The sequence below is a fragment of the Atractosteus spatula genome, chromosome 9, assembly GCF_055471065.1.
Source record: "Atractosteus spatula isolate fAtrSpa1 chromosome 9, fAtrSpa1.hap1, whole genome shotgun sequence".
In the NCBI taxonomy this organism is placed as follows: Eukaryota; Metazoa; Chordata; class Actinopteri; order Semionotiformes; family Lepisosteidae; genus Atractosteus; species Atractosteus spatula.
In genome coordinates this window covers 44,774,059-44,791,410 of record NC_142714.1, presented here as the reverse complement: position 1 = coordinate 44,791,410, position 17,352 = coordinate 44,774,059, and the positions used below count along the sequence as shown (strand labels likewise).

The following is a 17,352-nucleotide window of genomic DNA, read 5'->3' as shown; positions in this document are numbered from 1 at the left end:
ATATATAACAAATAGTTATCACTGCTTCAAAGTGTCATGAATGAAAGCTTTATAGCAACAAAATGTGAAAACCGTACCGAGTCTGAATATTTCTGTAAAGCACTCTAATAATCTGGCTGTTGTAAGACTATGAGGTAAGATATTTGCTCTACTAATTAATGGTGAGCTAAAAAAACAATATATGTCACTGTGAGCTAAAGCAATTGTTTTAATATATTCCCACAACACAAATAAAATGTAAAAAACTAAGGGAGTGTAAGAAGCAGACTGCCAAAGAGAACTATCAACTTTATGTCTTTTTTGTATCTCCAGAGATGGGCATCTCTTGACAGTCCCCTCCAACAATGGCTCTTTCATCCAGGCCTTTACATCCCAGACATCAACTTTCATCATGGAGGAACATGTTCACCTCACCACAGGCCTACAGACTCAAGAGAGGCACCTCTTCCTTTTCAGTGACATCCTTATTATAGCCAAGTCAAAGTGAGTGCGCATTTTGTTTTTATTCCAGTGATCAGTAATGCCATCTATTTTGGAGAGGGGAAGGGAACTCTTTGGTCACACCCTGCTTTTCATCAATTTAATGATAATGCCAAAATTACAGATGCAGCTGATGTAGTGTATTAGTGAGATTCCTACAAAATCGTATCTCAGCCCTCATTACTTTCAAATAACTTTCCACAAGCTATCATGACTACAGAATTAAAAACATTAAAAACGATAAAAGGTAAAAAGGTTGAAGTAACGTATTTTAAAACGTTCCATTTTCTTGAAATATGTTAACCTCTTGGAATTTAGTAACCTTGATGATGAAAAACATTAATGTGAAAAAATATTCTTTGGCATCTGCAAATTTTTAATATTATAGAATTACATGGTCAACAAAAGCATTGATATTTCCAACCCTGAATTTAATTGCTAAAGAAAAAGAGCTGATTACCTCATTTTGTGTTTCACAATGTAGGTCCTCATCTAACCTAAAGCTGAAACATCAGGTGCGTCTCTCTGAGATGTGGATTGCATCTTGCATGGATGAGGTAGCAGAGAGGAAGCTGAGCCTAAAGAACTCCTTCGTCATCGGCTGGCCGACCACAAATTATGTGGTTACACTAAGGTAAGATATTTGTTCAAGGTCTGAGCAAATGTTTTGCAAAAATTAACGTGTTGTGCTCTATTAAGCACAGAATTGGTATGTACTGTGCAAGCTCATTGTCCACATTGAAGTAGAGTAGAAACCCACCTCCTAAAATGAAAACTGTCAACAAACTGTCCGTCTAATTGATTTAGTTCAGAGTAAAGAGTCACCTCTGAGGTTAGAAAAAAACATCCTGTGTTTCCCTGTGTTTGTGTGTTTTTTCTCCCACAATCCAAAAACATACTGGTAGGCTAATTGGCTGGTAGGAAATGTGACCCTGGTATGAGTGTGTGCATGTCTGTGTTTTTGTCTGCCTGTCCTGTGATGGACTGGCATCCCATCCAGGGTGTATCCTGCCTTGTGTCTATTGCTTGCTCGAATAGGCTTGTGATCCTTAATTGGAAGAAATGGTTAGAAAATGAATGGATGTCTTGAATTTCTTTTACTTAAATAACAAGCTTTAATATTTCTCTTTAAGACCCTTACATTGTATAACATTGTAAATGCTGTGGAGTTAACTTTCTATAAAAGGATTAACAATGATACACTGTGCAGGCCTCAGGCACTTTGAGGCCTTAGACATTCTGTTTGACCTTGCTTCAGAAGGAGATTCATACTACTGAGACTAGAGAGTACAAACTATGCATTTTTAATTTTACATTTTTTTAATGCCCTGTATTTAATTCCAGCTCCTCTGAAGCTAAAGAGAAATGGCTTTCAACTCTGCAATGGTAAGATTTACTTCACCTAGTATAGTCATTTAAGTTTTGTTATTTTTGGAATAGTTAAACTGTTACATCATTAAAATTATGATTACAGTTGAAAGTGTTATTTCAACTATAACATATTGTCACGTACATATTTCCACAAGAATATATTGTCTGCTTTGTTGGTGGGAAAAAAATATTATGGCAATATTATGACAACTAAAAATATTCAGACAGAATATGCAGCAACTTAAAAAGAGCAGCTTTGCATATTCTTTTCAGAACTTCATTTTTTTATGCAGTTTATTCTCTGAAAGCAAATGACAGGGAAAAAAAATAAATGCACAGACTTGGAACAGTAGTGTGACTATACATTCTGTATAATGATGATGGAGTGGGATCAGATCTCAATATCCTTGCCTTTTCATCTCACAGGCAGATCAACGAAATGAAACAAGACGAGTATCCAAAGAAAATAGCCATGAAAATAATGCTTTTGGATGTTGGAAACTGCACATCTGTAAGTGCAATTCATCAGCATTAAGAAAGCTAATTCAAAATACTCTTACTAAGCAGTTATTAATACTATACTTTTTATTTGTTGCTATTTTATTTGCCTTTAGACAACAACCATAGATGTGAGCAATAAAGATACAGTGGAAAAAGTGATAATGATCGCCATACAGCAGCTTGGATTTTTGGTGAGTAGTTCATCAAATGCTTTATAGATTCTACACTTCATTTTGAAATGTGTATTAGGAGTTTTATGGTATTGACATGATTACGTAAAGAAGTAGAACAGGTCTGTGGAGGTGTTTGTAACTAAAGAAAGATAGTACAGGTGCAATTTTATGTATTTACAGGTGCATCTACAGTATTTCGGTTTTTGGTCATAAAAGATTCAAAGACTATCCATCACTTTCTGATATCTGGCATTATGCACATTTTCTTTGTGTCACTCACCCCAGATTTAGTGGACAAGTTTGTTTTATTTTCTCTGAACAATACCTGTGGCCAAACAGTCTGAAATAAACAAAAACTGTAATGTGCCTCATAGATTAAAAAAGACTATGTCAATTACTTGATTACTTTATTAGAAATATTATTTAGATATGATGCCTAAAAGCTGTTCTATTAGTCTCCCCCAGAAAGGAAGTCCCCAGCCCATCTGTCTTCATCTGTAAAAGCCATGGAAAACAAAATGACTAACAGTGTTTTTTTTGTTACCCAACAGGAATTTCCTCTTCTCTCCCATGACTGTCACCCCAGTTATCTGTTTCCCTTCTGAGACATAATATTCATTTCTCACCCCACAGGGCAGGCCGACTGATTACCATCTCTGGGTAATTTCAGGGAAAGAGGAAGCCCCATACCCTCTCATTGGTAAGAAAATGTACTATCCTGTACCTAGGATAACACAGATGCCAGAACAGGAACAACAAAAGGAATCAGTCTGTTTTCTTTGCCCCCACATGGCCTTACAACCAGAATTTGGGATAATAGCAAATGCACAAAGGAGATTTTCTTAGGCCACCATAACTTTAATAAATGCTTAATTGTTGGGGTAACTCTTTCCAATTTCAACAAACCGCTTAATGAAGGGTATAGTGCTCTAAATATAACTTTGAAATCGTTTCACCTTTTAGGAAAGCAAGGTTTAATCCTTGAATCCTAAAGATTTCAGACATATTGACCTTATAAGAGCTTAAGAATGTCTGAAATGTATGTTTAATAAAACAGTGTCAGCTCTTTGCGTCAGAATGATACTGAGATTATACACTGTGATTACAAATAAAATGAAAATCTAGTGGTAATGATAACAAAACTGCTGTATGTAGAACATACCTTATAGGTTCAGTTTTTAGAAAGTTAAACTGAATGCTATCCCTGGCTTATGCAATGGATAATGTATTTTTAAGTAAATTACTTCCACAGAATGGTGATGTAACTGACATTTCAGGACTTGGTCAGACATTCTTGTCTTGCTTATGAATTATTTACTATTACATAGTTTACTTTTCCATACTTCATTTCAGTCTTTTAAAAGGTTGTGATATATTGTGTTATTATTTCCATGAAAAATACTGTATAAGCAACCCTTTAATGCAGTACTTTGAGATATTTGCCTGTTAGGAATGGGTTTTGGGCAAATGTAGAAATTAATGCTTTATTTTAAAAAACGGAAAAAATCAGAGGACTTTAACTTGATAGTAAAAACACATATTGGCAGTGACAAGGTTGAAAATGATCAATTCAGTAGTATTATGGCATGATGATTGTCTGGTCTATATCTTTATATAACATTGGAGTTTAGTCTTGAATTAACAAGAAGTATAGATGCTATAAATGTTCAATATGGAAAATATGTTTATACAGTATATGTTACATACAATATAAATATGTTTATAAGTTATTTTTCAAATATATTCTGGTAAATGCAAAGATAATCAGCAATAGATTTAGCTGCACAATATGCTATCATACTGTATATAAAAATTCTACTTGAGAACAAAATCTTAATCTCTTTAGACATTGTTCCACCTGTTAGTGGCTCATTCCTCCTGCTGCATTAGAACTGAGTAGAAAGTCCATGATTTTTCTGACAAGACGTCTGTGCTATTTTTATAGTCTGGCACCATTTTTCCCTTGCACAAGTCTTTTAAGGCAACAATGCACACAAAATGTGAGTTTTCTGTCAAGAGCAAACAAGGTAAAAGATAGAAAAATAATGTATTATAGATTTAACCTTGATTTTAGATTAGGCATACAGTAAATTAATTAACTCCATTATTGTATGACTCATTACGTAGCTTTCTTCTGAACAGGCCATGAGTACCCATTTAGTATTATAATGAACTGCGTGCGAGAGTCTGTGGACCAGTGCTACCTGGCCAACAACAACATCATAACACCAGATGGGACACTTCTACCAGAGCAGATTCCCAAGGATCAGCAATGCCAGTTCATTCTGAAGCCCAGAAAGGCAGTACGTAGCCACATGAGGACAGGTGTGTACAAGCACGAAAATGGAATTCATTCTGTGCCTTTCACACAAGGAAGCAAAAGATCACATTCAAGTTCAGTCAAAGGCAGGAAAGACCACATTTCATTAGAATTCGGCATGTAATATTTAATAATTTAAAAAAAAACAATTTTGGGTGCACTTTTTTGTTTCTTTTTAATAATCTGTTCAGCATAAATAGTCTGCCAGCAAATTATACATTTTACAGCAATTTGTGAAAAAACAAATAATTTTAAACAAAGAAAAAGGTCATTTTCAAGAACAAGCATAATGTAAGGTAGTTACACTAGAACATTAACATATAATGGAACATTAACAAATGCATAATGTTTGTATCAAGGCAGTGTAACAGATTTTACAGTAAATCTTTCTATCCTTGTAGGATTCTCAAACTATCATCACCGCAATGTTTTCATTTAACAGACCTTGGCCACATGAGACATTTCATTTCCATATCGAATTTACAAAGCATGTTTGCCTTGTTAATGTTTCTCAAGATGAAATATACCTCCCACATAATTTATTCTCTGATTTATTTACTTATGTACAGTAATTATGGACATAATCCTTGTGTTCACAACAAACTAGATCCTTTCTCTAGGTACAAGGAAATGCTTTGGAAATTAAAAACATTATCTTAGCCTCCTGAAGGAAGAAGTTAATTTAAACTGTAGACAGTAAACAACTTCCTCTCACGCTAGTACTCTTAGTACATGGCACAGGAAACACAATTTTTATACTTCCTGTAATTATGCCCTTCTTTGCACTCTTCGCTATGTTATTTTCAAGAATTGCTGATAATGTCACTTCAGTTCAGTACATTAGGAAGTAATCTACTCACCCCACTTTTTTCTCAGATTTTTTGTAATCAAATTTTATGCATTAAGGTTTTTTGTGTTCTAAATTTCTTTTCCTAGATTACTTTCAAAAACACTTCAAAAGAAAAAAGTCCCTAATAGACTGGGCTCTGAGGAGAGGAAATACCAGCAACTCAAGCAGCCAAGGAGAATCTCCAAGCACTCCCCGAAAGCTCTTCGGTCACTCCCTGTCCACAATCTGTCAAAATGGAAACCTTCCAAAACCCATCATGGTGAGAATTAGTCTAGGGTTTGTGTTGTTAGGTAATGTAGAACAGAAAAACCTTAATTGATACCAGTCAGGCAAAAATGAAAGCTAAGTTCATCTGTCCCACAGATCAAGTGACTGGTTTCAAATCTGTCTCTGTTGAGTTTGCATGTTCCCCCCAGATTTTTATCCAGGTACTCTGGTTTCCATCTACAGTCCAAAGACATGATGTCCAGGTTAATTTACATCCCCAAATAGCTCCTCCCCATCCCTGAGTGAGAGTGAATGTGTGTGTGCCCTCAGACACACTGGAGTCCTATCTGATGTAGAGGAAGACGGCAGCTCACCACAACACACTGCTGTGAATTACTGGAAGGATGAATTACTATGAAAGATTCCCATCCTGTGTAAATGTCACTGAACCATGCTACCAATGAAAACTCCACTTTCACATGTAAAGTAAAGGTCCAGCTTTATTCTTTAACACAAATCTTAAAAATTGGAGCCAGAAGTTCCTAAAACACCATCATAAATACTTCTTCTCAGACTCCCACTCTATTGCTGAGTAACATATCCTTTTCATAGAAACGAATCCCATGTGAAAATCCTCACATTCCACTCTGGACAAACTGTTGTCCACCAGTGTTCTACTTGCGAGGGGCGAGATCCAATTACGAATGTATTGTTGCCGTCTACATGGCGGCCTCTAGTGGTCGTGCTATGTTCATTGCAATTCTTTCTGCAAAGAAGTACCCTGCTACACTACTTACTGTGTATAACAGTTCATATTATCCGTTTGGTCACAGTTTACTGTACATTCAGAGGCTTTTCATGATTAATTCATGAGAAATGTGGAAAGTGAATATCTCTTGAATAAGCCATGAATTAAGGTGCATTTCGAATTAACTCCATAGAAAATTACGAACTGTGAATTAAAAATAAATTAAGAAGTATGGAAGCATTGTCAATTATATGAAGTATTTATCATCATTATGCAGCCATATCATTTGCAATGTAATAATTATATTTTAAAATAAATCTGAGGTTTATGAATCTTTATTCTGATGGCAAATATGAAGTTGCACATGGTAGTTTGCAAAATAGATTATGATGATGCAATTGTGAAAATGAAATCATGTATTTTAAACAGCAGACCATGATGATATCCTCACTTTATTTACTGTTTCTTCTCCTTTCCAGGACATGCTCTGCCTGCTGTACCATGAAGGTTCAACAACAAAGGGAATCTTCAGACGTTCAGCAAATGCCAAAACATGCAAAGAGTTAAAAGAAAGACTTAATTCAGGGGGCAGTGTCCAAGTGGAAGGAGAGTCTGTATTTGTGGCTGCAGCTGTCATCACTGTAAGACATCTATATGAACTGGTTTTTACTGTACCTTATTCCTAGTGAAACCCAGATATTTACTGAGGCAAATCTAGGACATCTGTTTAAATGTCAGTCTGAATATTCTTTGTTGCTGTGAAATAAGAACCTGTTGCTTTTAATTACTTTGAGCCAATATTTTTCAGTTGGCGTGCTTTTTAGTAACTATACAAAATTGCATATGAGGTCTATACTTTAACATCTCTAAATAAAAGCAGTTTCTATATTAGGGTGTTTTTGACAAGCTGAGGTACCTACATTAGCTAACGCAGGATTACAAAATGAAATCAGAAATGAAATGGTAAAAATAGATTATTTGTGAAAACCAGTTAAACAAACATCAAAGCTATTTGTGTCAAAATTAAGATGATTTTATGTTCACCTCTATTATAACGTTTTTTTTAGGATTTTCTGCGTAATATCCCTGGCAGTGTCCTCTCGACAGAATTGTATGAAAAGTGGATGGAAGTCATAGAGATTGAAGAGCACGACGATAAGATTGAGGCCATGAAAAGGTTAGTGATTTTTTTGTCTAGTCCAAGGAGTGTCTGGTTTTTTGCTTCTCTGCAAGACAGGAAGACAGGCTTTTCATTTACACCTCAATGCTCTGGGTGCTGGAATAACGGTTTACTATGTCATAAGGATGGAGTAAGGTTTTTTTTTTGCTTTGTTAAGATAACAGCACCTTTTCAACCCTATAATGGCCCTGAACTGTTTGGGTAATATATCAGACTTCTAAAATTGAGCTTCTGTTACATTTCCCTGTTCCATTTTATTAAACTTTAATGTCCACAGTGTATACAAAACACTTGTTACCATTAGATACCTATAAAATTGTGTCCATCTTAGATGAAATATAAGCCATATAAAAAGGATGTACAGGACAACTGTTTTTCAATCATGATGAAATATTTATGACCATAAGTATTTTTAAATGTACAAATTGCATTCTTTATTTTTCATAAAATAATCCATAGAGTTTTTCTCATGTGTTATAGTAATTATAATAGATAAAAAGACATACAGTAAGCCTCTTTATTTCCCATGCTAGATTGGTAGACAATTTGCCTGAAGCAAATGTCACCTTACTCCGTCACCTTTTCGGCCTGCTTCACCATATAGAGAAGAAGTCAGAGGAGAACCAAATGACTGCCTTCAATCTGGCCCTTTGTATTGCTCCCAACATGCTGTGGCTCCCAGTACCTGCAGGCCCTGAGGAAGAGAGCAAATCCACCAGAAAGGTGAGATGCAATGAAGATGCCCTACCTTACTGTAAGCCCACGTGGGACTCAACGTCCAAGACCACAATCAGGTTACAAAAGAAATAATTCCAGAGGTGGAAACTGAAATGCATAACCCTGTGTGGGCAGAATATATTATTTATTTAAAATAATGTACTGTACTGTAGTTCAGGTGGGTAGCTGTGTCAGCATCTGTAGGCTGCAAAGGAACAAGTAATAGGTGTATTCCATGTCTATTCCAAAGAGAAGAAAGAAAACACAACATTTCGGGCGTGGAGCCTTCTTCAGGTGTGCTGTTTTCTTTCCTCACTTTTCAGCATGGAATAAACCTATTACTTGTTCCTTTAAAATAATAATCTGGGTATCTGTGTTCTTTATGTTCTAGACTTTTTTTGTCCCCCATTACAACTGCTTTTCATCTAAGCAAACAATCATACAAATTGATCACCCTTTATATTTAGACAGATTTTGTGAATATTGTGTGCATATAGTTAGCCCTATTTTATCCTGCTGCATAATTTGCATATATTAGCCCGCATCTTCAGCCTCTGTAAATTAACATTGAATTTTGTGATTTTACACATGCATGTGTAAAGCCTTACATGCTTACATGCTTACATGCTTCTTATCTCATTAGAATCTTTTGTGAATGCGGTCCGTATTCTTCACGAAGTAAAAGCTCAAGTCATAAAGCATTCATATAACACATGGAAAATATTGTCTCGCTTCCATAAAAATTATATTAGTTAACATAACAAAGCCAGGAAAAAAATATGGTTAGAGTTAGAAGATACACTGTGACCATCTTGGTTCTGTGATCTTTTTTAATTATGATTATATTTTGGAGGGGGGTTTGTTGTTGTTTTTAATTTATGAACAAATCCGTGCTGTGGTACATGGGAGCCTGGGTTTTTGATTATCTGAGGATGTGAATTCCAAAGATAATGAGGCCTCCCCTGAGAGAAACGGAATGCAGTGTAGAGCAAGGGAACTTGGCAATTAGTAACATTAGACATTAGTGAAGATATAGCTTCCAGCTTGCTACATAGCACAGATGAGCCTCGTATCTATTTGTATCCATTTTAAAAACCTAATGCAGAGGTCACAACAACAGACGTTTGTTGTACATATGACCATATATAACCTTTTTATGTTTTTTATTCAACTCCCTTGTTAAGATCTCGATCACTTATGGATATAATAAAACATGTTTTCTCAATGTTCTCTCGAAGGTGGCATCACTAGTGCAGCTCTTAATTGAAAATTCCCCAACCATTTTTGGAGATGACATTATGTCTCTGTTCAAAAACATAAACAAGAAGCAGAGAGAGAGCTCGGAGGATACCATAGGTGAGTATATTCACAGTTTGATAAGCCTAAAAAAGTGCAAAAAGTGTGGTTCAGAACAGTACAGTATATATGTTACATTCTTTAGTCAGGTAGTGAATTTCAAGCAAGGATTCAACTATGAAAGCCAAGGAGTTTTCAAAACAACATGGGGATAAAGCTGTATAAAGGCACCGATCAGTAGAAGTGCATCAAAACCTTTAAAAGCAAATATCTTTTTGAGCAAGGTGAAGTTTATCATTAAGAAGTGGAAAGCAGCAGACACTACTTAGATCAGGCTGTCCTTACAAACTAAGCAGCCAAGCAAGGTAGAAACTGGTTAGGGAGGGAACAGTGTTGCCAAAGGTCACCTTGAAAGAGCTGAAGTTCAATGGCTGAGATGGGAGAAAATCTTCATGAGTCAGCAAAAACCCAGTCACTCCACAAAGCAGGTCTGTATGGCAGAGTCGAACACCCATCTCAAATCCCCTGTGGAGATTACAACAAAGCATTTAAGTGATACTGCAAATCCTGTATGTGACAAAAGGATTGTAAGAAAACAAAAAAGTACAGCACATCTGATACAAACTCAACGTAGTGCATCACTTAGTCAACATCATTTCCACTGTTAAGCGTAGCGGTCGCAGCATTTTGTTTTAGTCCTGCTTCTTATCCGCAGGGACTAGGAAACTTGACAAGATTGGTGGAAAAATAGAGCAAAGTTGTGAGAAATCTTAGGGGAAAACTTGATTCAGTCAGCTAAAGATTTATACCTTGAACAGAAGTTCACCTTTCTGTAGGGCAATGAACAAAGCAATACTGGATTAATTTAAGAATAAGAAAGTGAATGTCCTTGAGTGGCACAGTGAAGTCCTCACTTGAATTCTGTTGAGAATTGGTGGAAAGACTTGAAATGCAACCAAGAACCTTGAGAGACCTTGAGCAAATCTGTCAAGAGGTATGGGCAAACATTTCACCAAACCAGTGTGTTAAATTGGTAGACATTTATCTGGAGCTGTAATTGCTCCCAAAGTAGCTTCCACCAAATATTGAGTCATGTGTCAGAAAAATGTATTCGATCAATTTATTTAAGCTATTTCTCTTTAGTTTTTGCTAATATTTACGGTAACCTTTCTTGTTGTTTGAAGTATTCACTTTGAGCATTCAGGTTCTGTGAAAATATTGCGTTTTAAAAAAATGTGTACTGTATGTATCATACACATTTGCATACAATGGGTTGAAATACTTTTGTTTGGCGTTGTATCTGATTTGTTTAGTATTTTTTAATTAATTATCAGCTGTATCTATTCTGTTCTTTTGCTCAAAATAAGCAATGATTCTACCTAATGTAATATGCATGTTACATTTTTTTTAGATGGGGATACTTTGCAGCAGCAGTACTCTTCTGATGAATTTGATTCTGAAGAGAGGCAGAAACTACTACATGGTCAGGAAAGGAACTCTTACTTCTTGCCCTTAAATGATTTGGTACTGAAGGAGGATAAGGAGGGCTGGGGGCTTTTGGATGCAATTGACACATATAAAAAGGAAGTCCTAACCGAGGACAGTGCTTACAGCTGTGAAAACTTAGATGATGCGTCTTTCCACTCCACTGGGTCCATCTGCTGTTTGGGCACCACACAGAGTATTCAGTCTGCTAGAGACCGCTGTTCTTCAGAACCCAGTGTGTGTATGAGTTCTCAGCCCCTCACTCGGTTTCATGCTCCTGTAGCGCGTCAATCCAGCTGTGACGCTGCCATGACCCGTGGACAGACAGACTGTTTCCAGCACATGCAGAAGCTGAGGATAGAGAGTTCAAAAGTTTCAGAAGGAGACTGCAGCCCTAAGCTGAACAGCAAGTCCAAATACACCCTTTGGAGGTCACCTCAGATTGCTTCAAGGATGAGGCACTTTGGGCCACCTCGGATGAATCTGTCCAACAGGTCTAGTTTTTCCAGCTTGTCTTCTACAGCCACATCACCCTCTGCATCGTCCTTGAGCTCTCTAGACAGTGCCTTCTCATACTGTTCTGACTCAGTGTTCAGCCCCAGCGATGTGTCTTCATTGCCTTTCCTGTTTGGGACCTCGGCAAAACTTCAGCCACTTTCTCCCGATACTTCCAGTAAGTTCCCCAGAGATTGGAGCATGGCTTTACCATCCTCTATGGCCCGAGAACCTTGCGATTTGAAGTGGTATGATGAATATGATGAAAAGGATGAAGAGAACAATAACTGCAGCAGTGAGGCTGAGGATGCAGCCAATGTTCAGACCCCTGAGGAAGAACAAAGCAGCTCGGGTAGTCTGAGTGCCTTGAACATTAACAGTTATGAGACCGACCAAGACAACAATTCAGAAATTGATGGACAAGAGATGGAATCAAGTCTATCAGAGGGCAGGAATGAAATAGATCGGGCGTCTGAGACATCTAAAACTGGGACAAACATCCAGCATAGAGAACTGTCAGTGAAACACATAAAACTGGTTAGGCCTGAAGGCTCAATGCCTAATAAGGATAAGTTGAAGCGTACAAAAATTACATTCTACATGGCCCCGAGCAAACTGACGGTGAAAAGGCATTCAGACCACCATGAGAAAGAACAGCCCAGTATTTCAGTGAGTGTGTCCAGTGCAAGTGGTGCAGCTGAAGATAATGCAGACAAAACAAACCAAACATTACAGGTCCATATCCCACAGAGTGTATTTTATGGTCAAAATACACCTTTGGTTCTGCGATCTGTATCAACGAGGCAATCCTTAAATTCTGAAGAGAATGATGGGCAGGCCAAAACTGCTGTCACAGATGATCCAGTGGTCAACATTTCCACAGAACACAGTCCTGAAATTCATCCAGTGTCAAAGACTCACTGCAAAACTGCCAGCACAATACGGCATACGATTCGGATAAGGCTTCCAGCTGCTGTCAGAAACACTGTTAAGGAATATTTTCATCACAGTGACCCTAAGAACAGCCATCCAGATGTAAAAGCTGTGGAAAAAGAAATAGTAAGAAGCAAATTGGAATGGCACAGTAAGAATTACACAGCCTCACAGCAAGAGACAGTTAGAAAACTAATACATGGAGAAGAATCTTTTGTTTAATCATGCATCAAGTGTTCTTTTGTAAGCATCTATGAAATGAATATGTGAATTACACCACCGCTTTTGCACAATGGTTTATTGTTTGCATTACTGTAACAGAGAAAATATTGTAAGACGTATATTAGATATGGCAGTGGATGTTCCATGCCAAATGATGTGCTTAAACAGTGAATTCTATAAACACAACACTCCTCTGACAAACCTATGTTTTATAAAAACAGTCTGCATGTCAAAACAAGTCATGTAAATGGTTCTGAAATATTTCCTCTGACTCCTTGATCAATCCTTTAATTGTTCTATCCTTTATTTGTGTCCAGCTGCATCACTTAATTCTAGGAGAGCACTGACACATAGAGCATTTTGTTGTCTTTAACATGAGCTCTCCAGACTTCCCCGTTCATTTATGATAAAATTTGAAGAGGGCATTTTTTAATTTTCTAAGGTTAAATGAAAGACATTTCCTAAATGTTATCAACTACTTGAATCTTCAGTTGTATCAACATTACATCACAATCATAACAACTCTGGTAAATATAGTCACAAGTACAATTTGTCTCTTTCTCTTCAATGTGATATCAGTGGGCATATACATTTTTATTGCAAAAAGAGCTACAGCATCTCCAGTTACCCATGTCAACACAATATATTTATAGTTTTCAGATAAATTTGTTAAATTACACATCAATGGCGCCTAAATCTTTATATAATGAGATGAGATCTTTAAGGCAACCAAAAATAAGCTGGTTGTTGCCTTCTTTGACCTTTGTAAGTATTTATGAAGAGTGAGATGGTGTATACGGCAGCATGGTGGTGCAGTGGTTGGTATTACTTCCTTGCCGTGTTGGGGCCCTGGGTTCAATTATGGACCCCGGGTGCTCTTTGTGTGAAGTGTGGAATTCTTCCCCGTGTTTGTGTGGGTTTCATCTGGGTGTACCTGTTTCCTCCCACAGTCCAAATTACCATACAGGTAGGTTAATTGTCTTCTGGGAAATTTGGCCCTGGTTTGAGTGTATGTCTCTGTGTGTGCCCTGTGATGGACTGGCATCCTGTTCAGAGTGTATCCTGCCTTGTGTCCATTGCTTGGCACGATATTCTCCAGCTCCACAGCGACCCTGTATCAGATACAGCAGTTAGATAATGGATGAATGGATAGACATTGTGTATAGGTAAAGTGAACGAGCAAGTGAAATGTTGGCAAAAGTATGTGGTTTTCTTTGTCAGTGGATGATGCATGGCAGAGTTACCAGAAGGTGAAGAGGACATTTTTCTTTTCTGAAAGTCTGAGAGAGTACATTTCAAATATGATGGCTAGAAAAACACCATACTGGTCTGGTCCTTGAGGGCAATAGTTCTTGTAGGTGTCATAGGTCTCCTTAAATGATGAACAGCTTCACAGCAGTGCAAGAGAGTTAAATGAGTCTACCTAATTCTTAATTGAGCACATTTACCAATCTTCCTGAGTTATGCTGTTGATGATTTAAGGAGACCTACAAAACCTGCAAGGGCTGTGGCCCTCAAATTAGGAGGAGACCTGTCATAGGGCAATAAAGGAAGAAGGTCGGGAACGGACATGACCACTGAAGAAGTGTGGTCTTTGATTTTGTGAGAAGCAGAGGCTCTGGAAATCAATTAAGAAAGCCTACCTGCTCCCATATTCTAGAAACAAATTGCTGTACATTTCATGTTTCATAATTGCATAATTATGCTTTTCTTTTCAAAGGGGAAATGGGGAATTTCATTCAGCCACAAAAGATTGAGGAGAATTTTTGAATGCTTTTGTTCTTACATCAATGCAGCATTAATAGGTACTGTTACTCACTATTTTGTGGTTTATGGCAAATGTGAGTTACCACAATGATGATGCACTCCCAAGGAAAGGCTGGGAACCACTTATGTACAGTATTGCTAATGTAAATTTCTATCCCACTGTAATAGAGTTTGCTGAGGGTGCTGAGCACTTATCTGAGCTATTTTACTTTAGAAACATGCTCTATCTTTATTGAAATCTTTGAGTTAAGACTGTGAATTTTTTTTTAAAAAGAAAAGTGTACCTTGAAGTTATTTCTGTCTCTACTTTTTTTTTTAATAACTAAGAAGAAAAAACAAAATAATTCAACAAATTACCCATGGGGCATATATTTTGTCCAGGTAGGAGGAAAAATGGTTTGTCATTGTGCTTATAAATAATAGTGTTTGCAAAAACCATTTGAAAAAATACTATTTTACTACAATTGCCTTATTAATATAAAAGAGAAAATATTAGAGGAAAGAAAGAGCAGATCAAGGAAATATATTGAACTGTTCATTTATAATGTTTTAAAATGTTTTTTTTTTTCTCCAGGACACCTTGTTGCACAGGTCTGCTATATTGTATATGTTGTTTTCCCACAGTTTTTAAATAAACATCTTAATGACTAAAATACTTTTTAGTTTTTATTTTAGGAAAAAGTATGGTAATATACTACTACGTACAATGTACTCTACCTTCTTTTATATCACCTTATAATGCAAAATACAAATTATTTCTATTTTGAATAAATATTTTCCAGTTACAAAGTATTATAGATAAAATAATTTTAAAAATCAAAATTAAAAAGTACAATATGTTCTGTATTTACAGAATGTGGAAAAAACATCATACACAAACATGAAAAACACATATTTATAAGACATCTTATAAATTGTGATTACACATTCTTAACTAAGTTGTGGTTTAAATATGATGTTCACAAATGAGCCATAAGATTTAAATTGTTCATTAGTTTTCAATTGAAAAATTCACTCTGTGTCCATGCTATATTAATTGTGCATGCTTTACAAATGATGACTTTTGAAAACTCATCATAAATTCCTTTGTATGTTCCACAGAAATGGAATATCGTCAAAAGGAAATACAGTACATCAGATTATGCATTTGAGGACTGAAACATTTTGCTAAGTAACTATATTTGAAACTTAAGAGAATTATAGAACAAGATCAGAAATTAAGCCATCAAGATTTAGAAGGTATAGAATATCAAACTGAATGCACAGAGGAAGGAGAGGCAGACCCAAGAGGAAAATAGGTTCTGCCACCTGCAAGGATGATTCTTCACACACCAAAGACAGCCTATCATGCCTCCACATTTTGTGAGATGTGACAGAACAGATAAGCACAAAAACTGGTCAGTCAAAGCCAAATCACCATGTTTATTCTTAGGTCACCCCATTCTAGCAGAACTAGGGAAGAATTTGAAAAGAAGACATTAATTCACTGCACATCAGCCCTGTATGGACCCTATTGCACTGTCCTTTTTACAGTACGTAATAGTAATCACAGAGGTTTTGGTGCAAAATAAAGATTTTTGTACTATGCATTATGGATTTAGATTAGATCAAATTAGATTACAAATGTTACTTTCACATTACATTACGTGAATACATTTTCTAGACACCTTCAAAATGCAAAAATACTGTACTAGGCATTAAAATGAACTGTCCAACTTCCATGGCCACATACCGCCCCCTCGTGTACACAGAGAGTACAACAGTCTCTACAATACTAACAAAGGCAGGTGGTCAGATTTGATAACTGATGTGCGTCAGAACTTTGTAAGAAGCGACTTCAAATTATTATTATTTTACCTGCTCATCATTCCCTGTATCCAATCCAAACCCATTCCAGCATTATGCGGATAAAATTTGTGTCACCCCTACTGTACCATCCCTACTCTTTTCACATGGTGCATTTTTCACATGATTATACATGATTGCCTTTCTTTTTCTCCACATTTGAGAACTCTGAAGTAATGTATAGTTATTTCATGTTTATTTGCAATGTATAGCATGAAATTATACTTCTAAAAAGTAAAGTAATCCAATTCAGACAGCCTAGTCATACACAGAGAACATGAGTAAAATACCTCTTTGCACTTGAGTTATTACTTTGTTCTATATTTTTTTAAAATGTTGACTTAATTTGAATATTGACTACTAATGTATTTCAAAAAGGAATCACCTAACCTTTACCTAACCTACTATGTAAGCTGTAAATGTTCAAATACTGTATGCATAGGAAGCTAGTTAATAAATACATTTATTTTCAAGACACAATTAAAAATAACTGCTTCAAAATTAATTAAATTGGGTTTTATTTACTAGAAAACAAGTTATAAATATTGATAGCATTGTTTAAACAGCTTTTGTACTTGCATTTCAAAGTAGTATAGTAACTCTGAAGTATTCATCAATCAGACTTACATGCCAAACATGTTTAAATGTTTCAGAATAAACTTCTGAAGAGTCCTGGATATCAAGAAAGAACTAGCACATTCATGCTTTACTTTTCAAAATATCACCTTAGTGAGTGCTAGATGAATAAAGTAGCTTTTAGTG

General features: G+C 36.2%; 1 protein-coding gene across 1 annotated transcript in view; it reads left to right on the top strand.

Annotated features, from left to right (window-relative positions):
* The window catches only part of arhgap20b (Rho GTPase activating protein 20b), a 29,172-nt gene extending 13,774 nt beyond the window's left edge, over positions 1-15,398 (top strand). Inside the window, exons 3-15 of the mRNA XM_088924512.1 lie at positions 313-483; positions 965-1,114; positions 1,825-1,866; positions 2,278-2,362; positions 2,466-2,543; positions 3,159-3,225; positions 4,668-4,850; positions 5,782-5,954; positions 7,130-7,291; positions 7,718-7,827; positions 8,364-8,553; positions 9,786-9,903; positions 11,255-15,398. Of these exons, the coding sequence (XP_088780638.1) occupies positions 313-483; positions 965-1,114; positions 1,825-1,866; positions 2,278-2,362; positions 2,466-2,543; positions 3,159-3,225; positions 4,668-4,850; positions 5,782-5,954; positions 7,130-7,291; positions 7,718-7,827; positions 8,364-8,553; positions 9,786-9,903; positions 11,255-12,978 (3,253 nt within the window). The 3' untranslated portion in view covers positions 12,979-15,398. The remainder of the gene's footprint in view (positions 1-312; positions 484-964; positions 1,115-1,824; positions 1,867-2,277; positions 2,363-2,465; positions 2,544-3,158; positions 3,226-4,667; positions 4,851-5,781; positions 5,955-7,129; positions 7,292-7,717; positions 7,828-8,363; positions 8,554-9,785; positions 9,904-11,254) is intronic.
* The last annotated feature ends 1,954 nt before the right edge of the window (positions 15,399-17,352 follow it).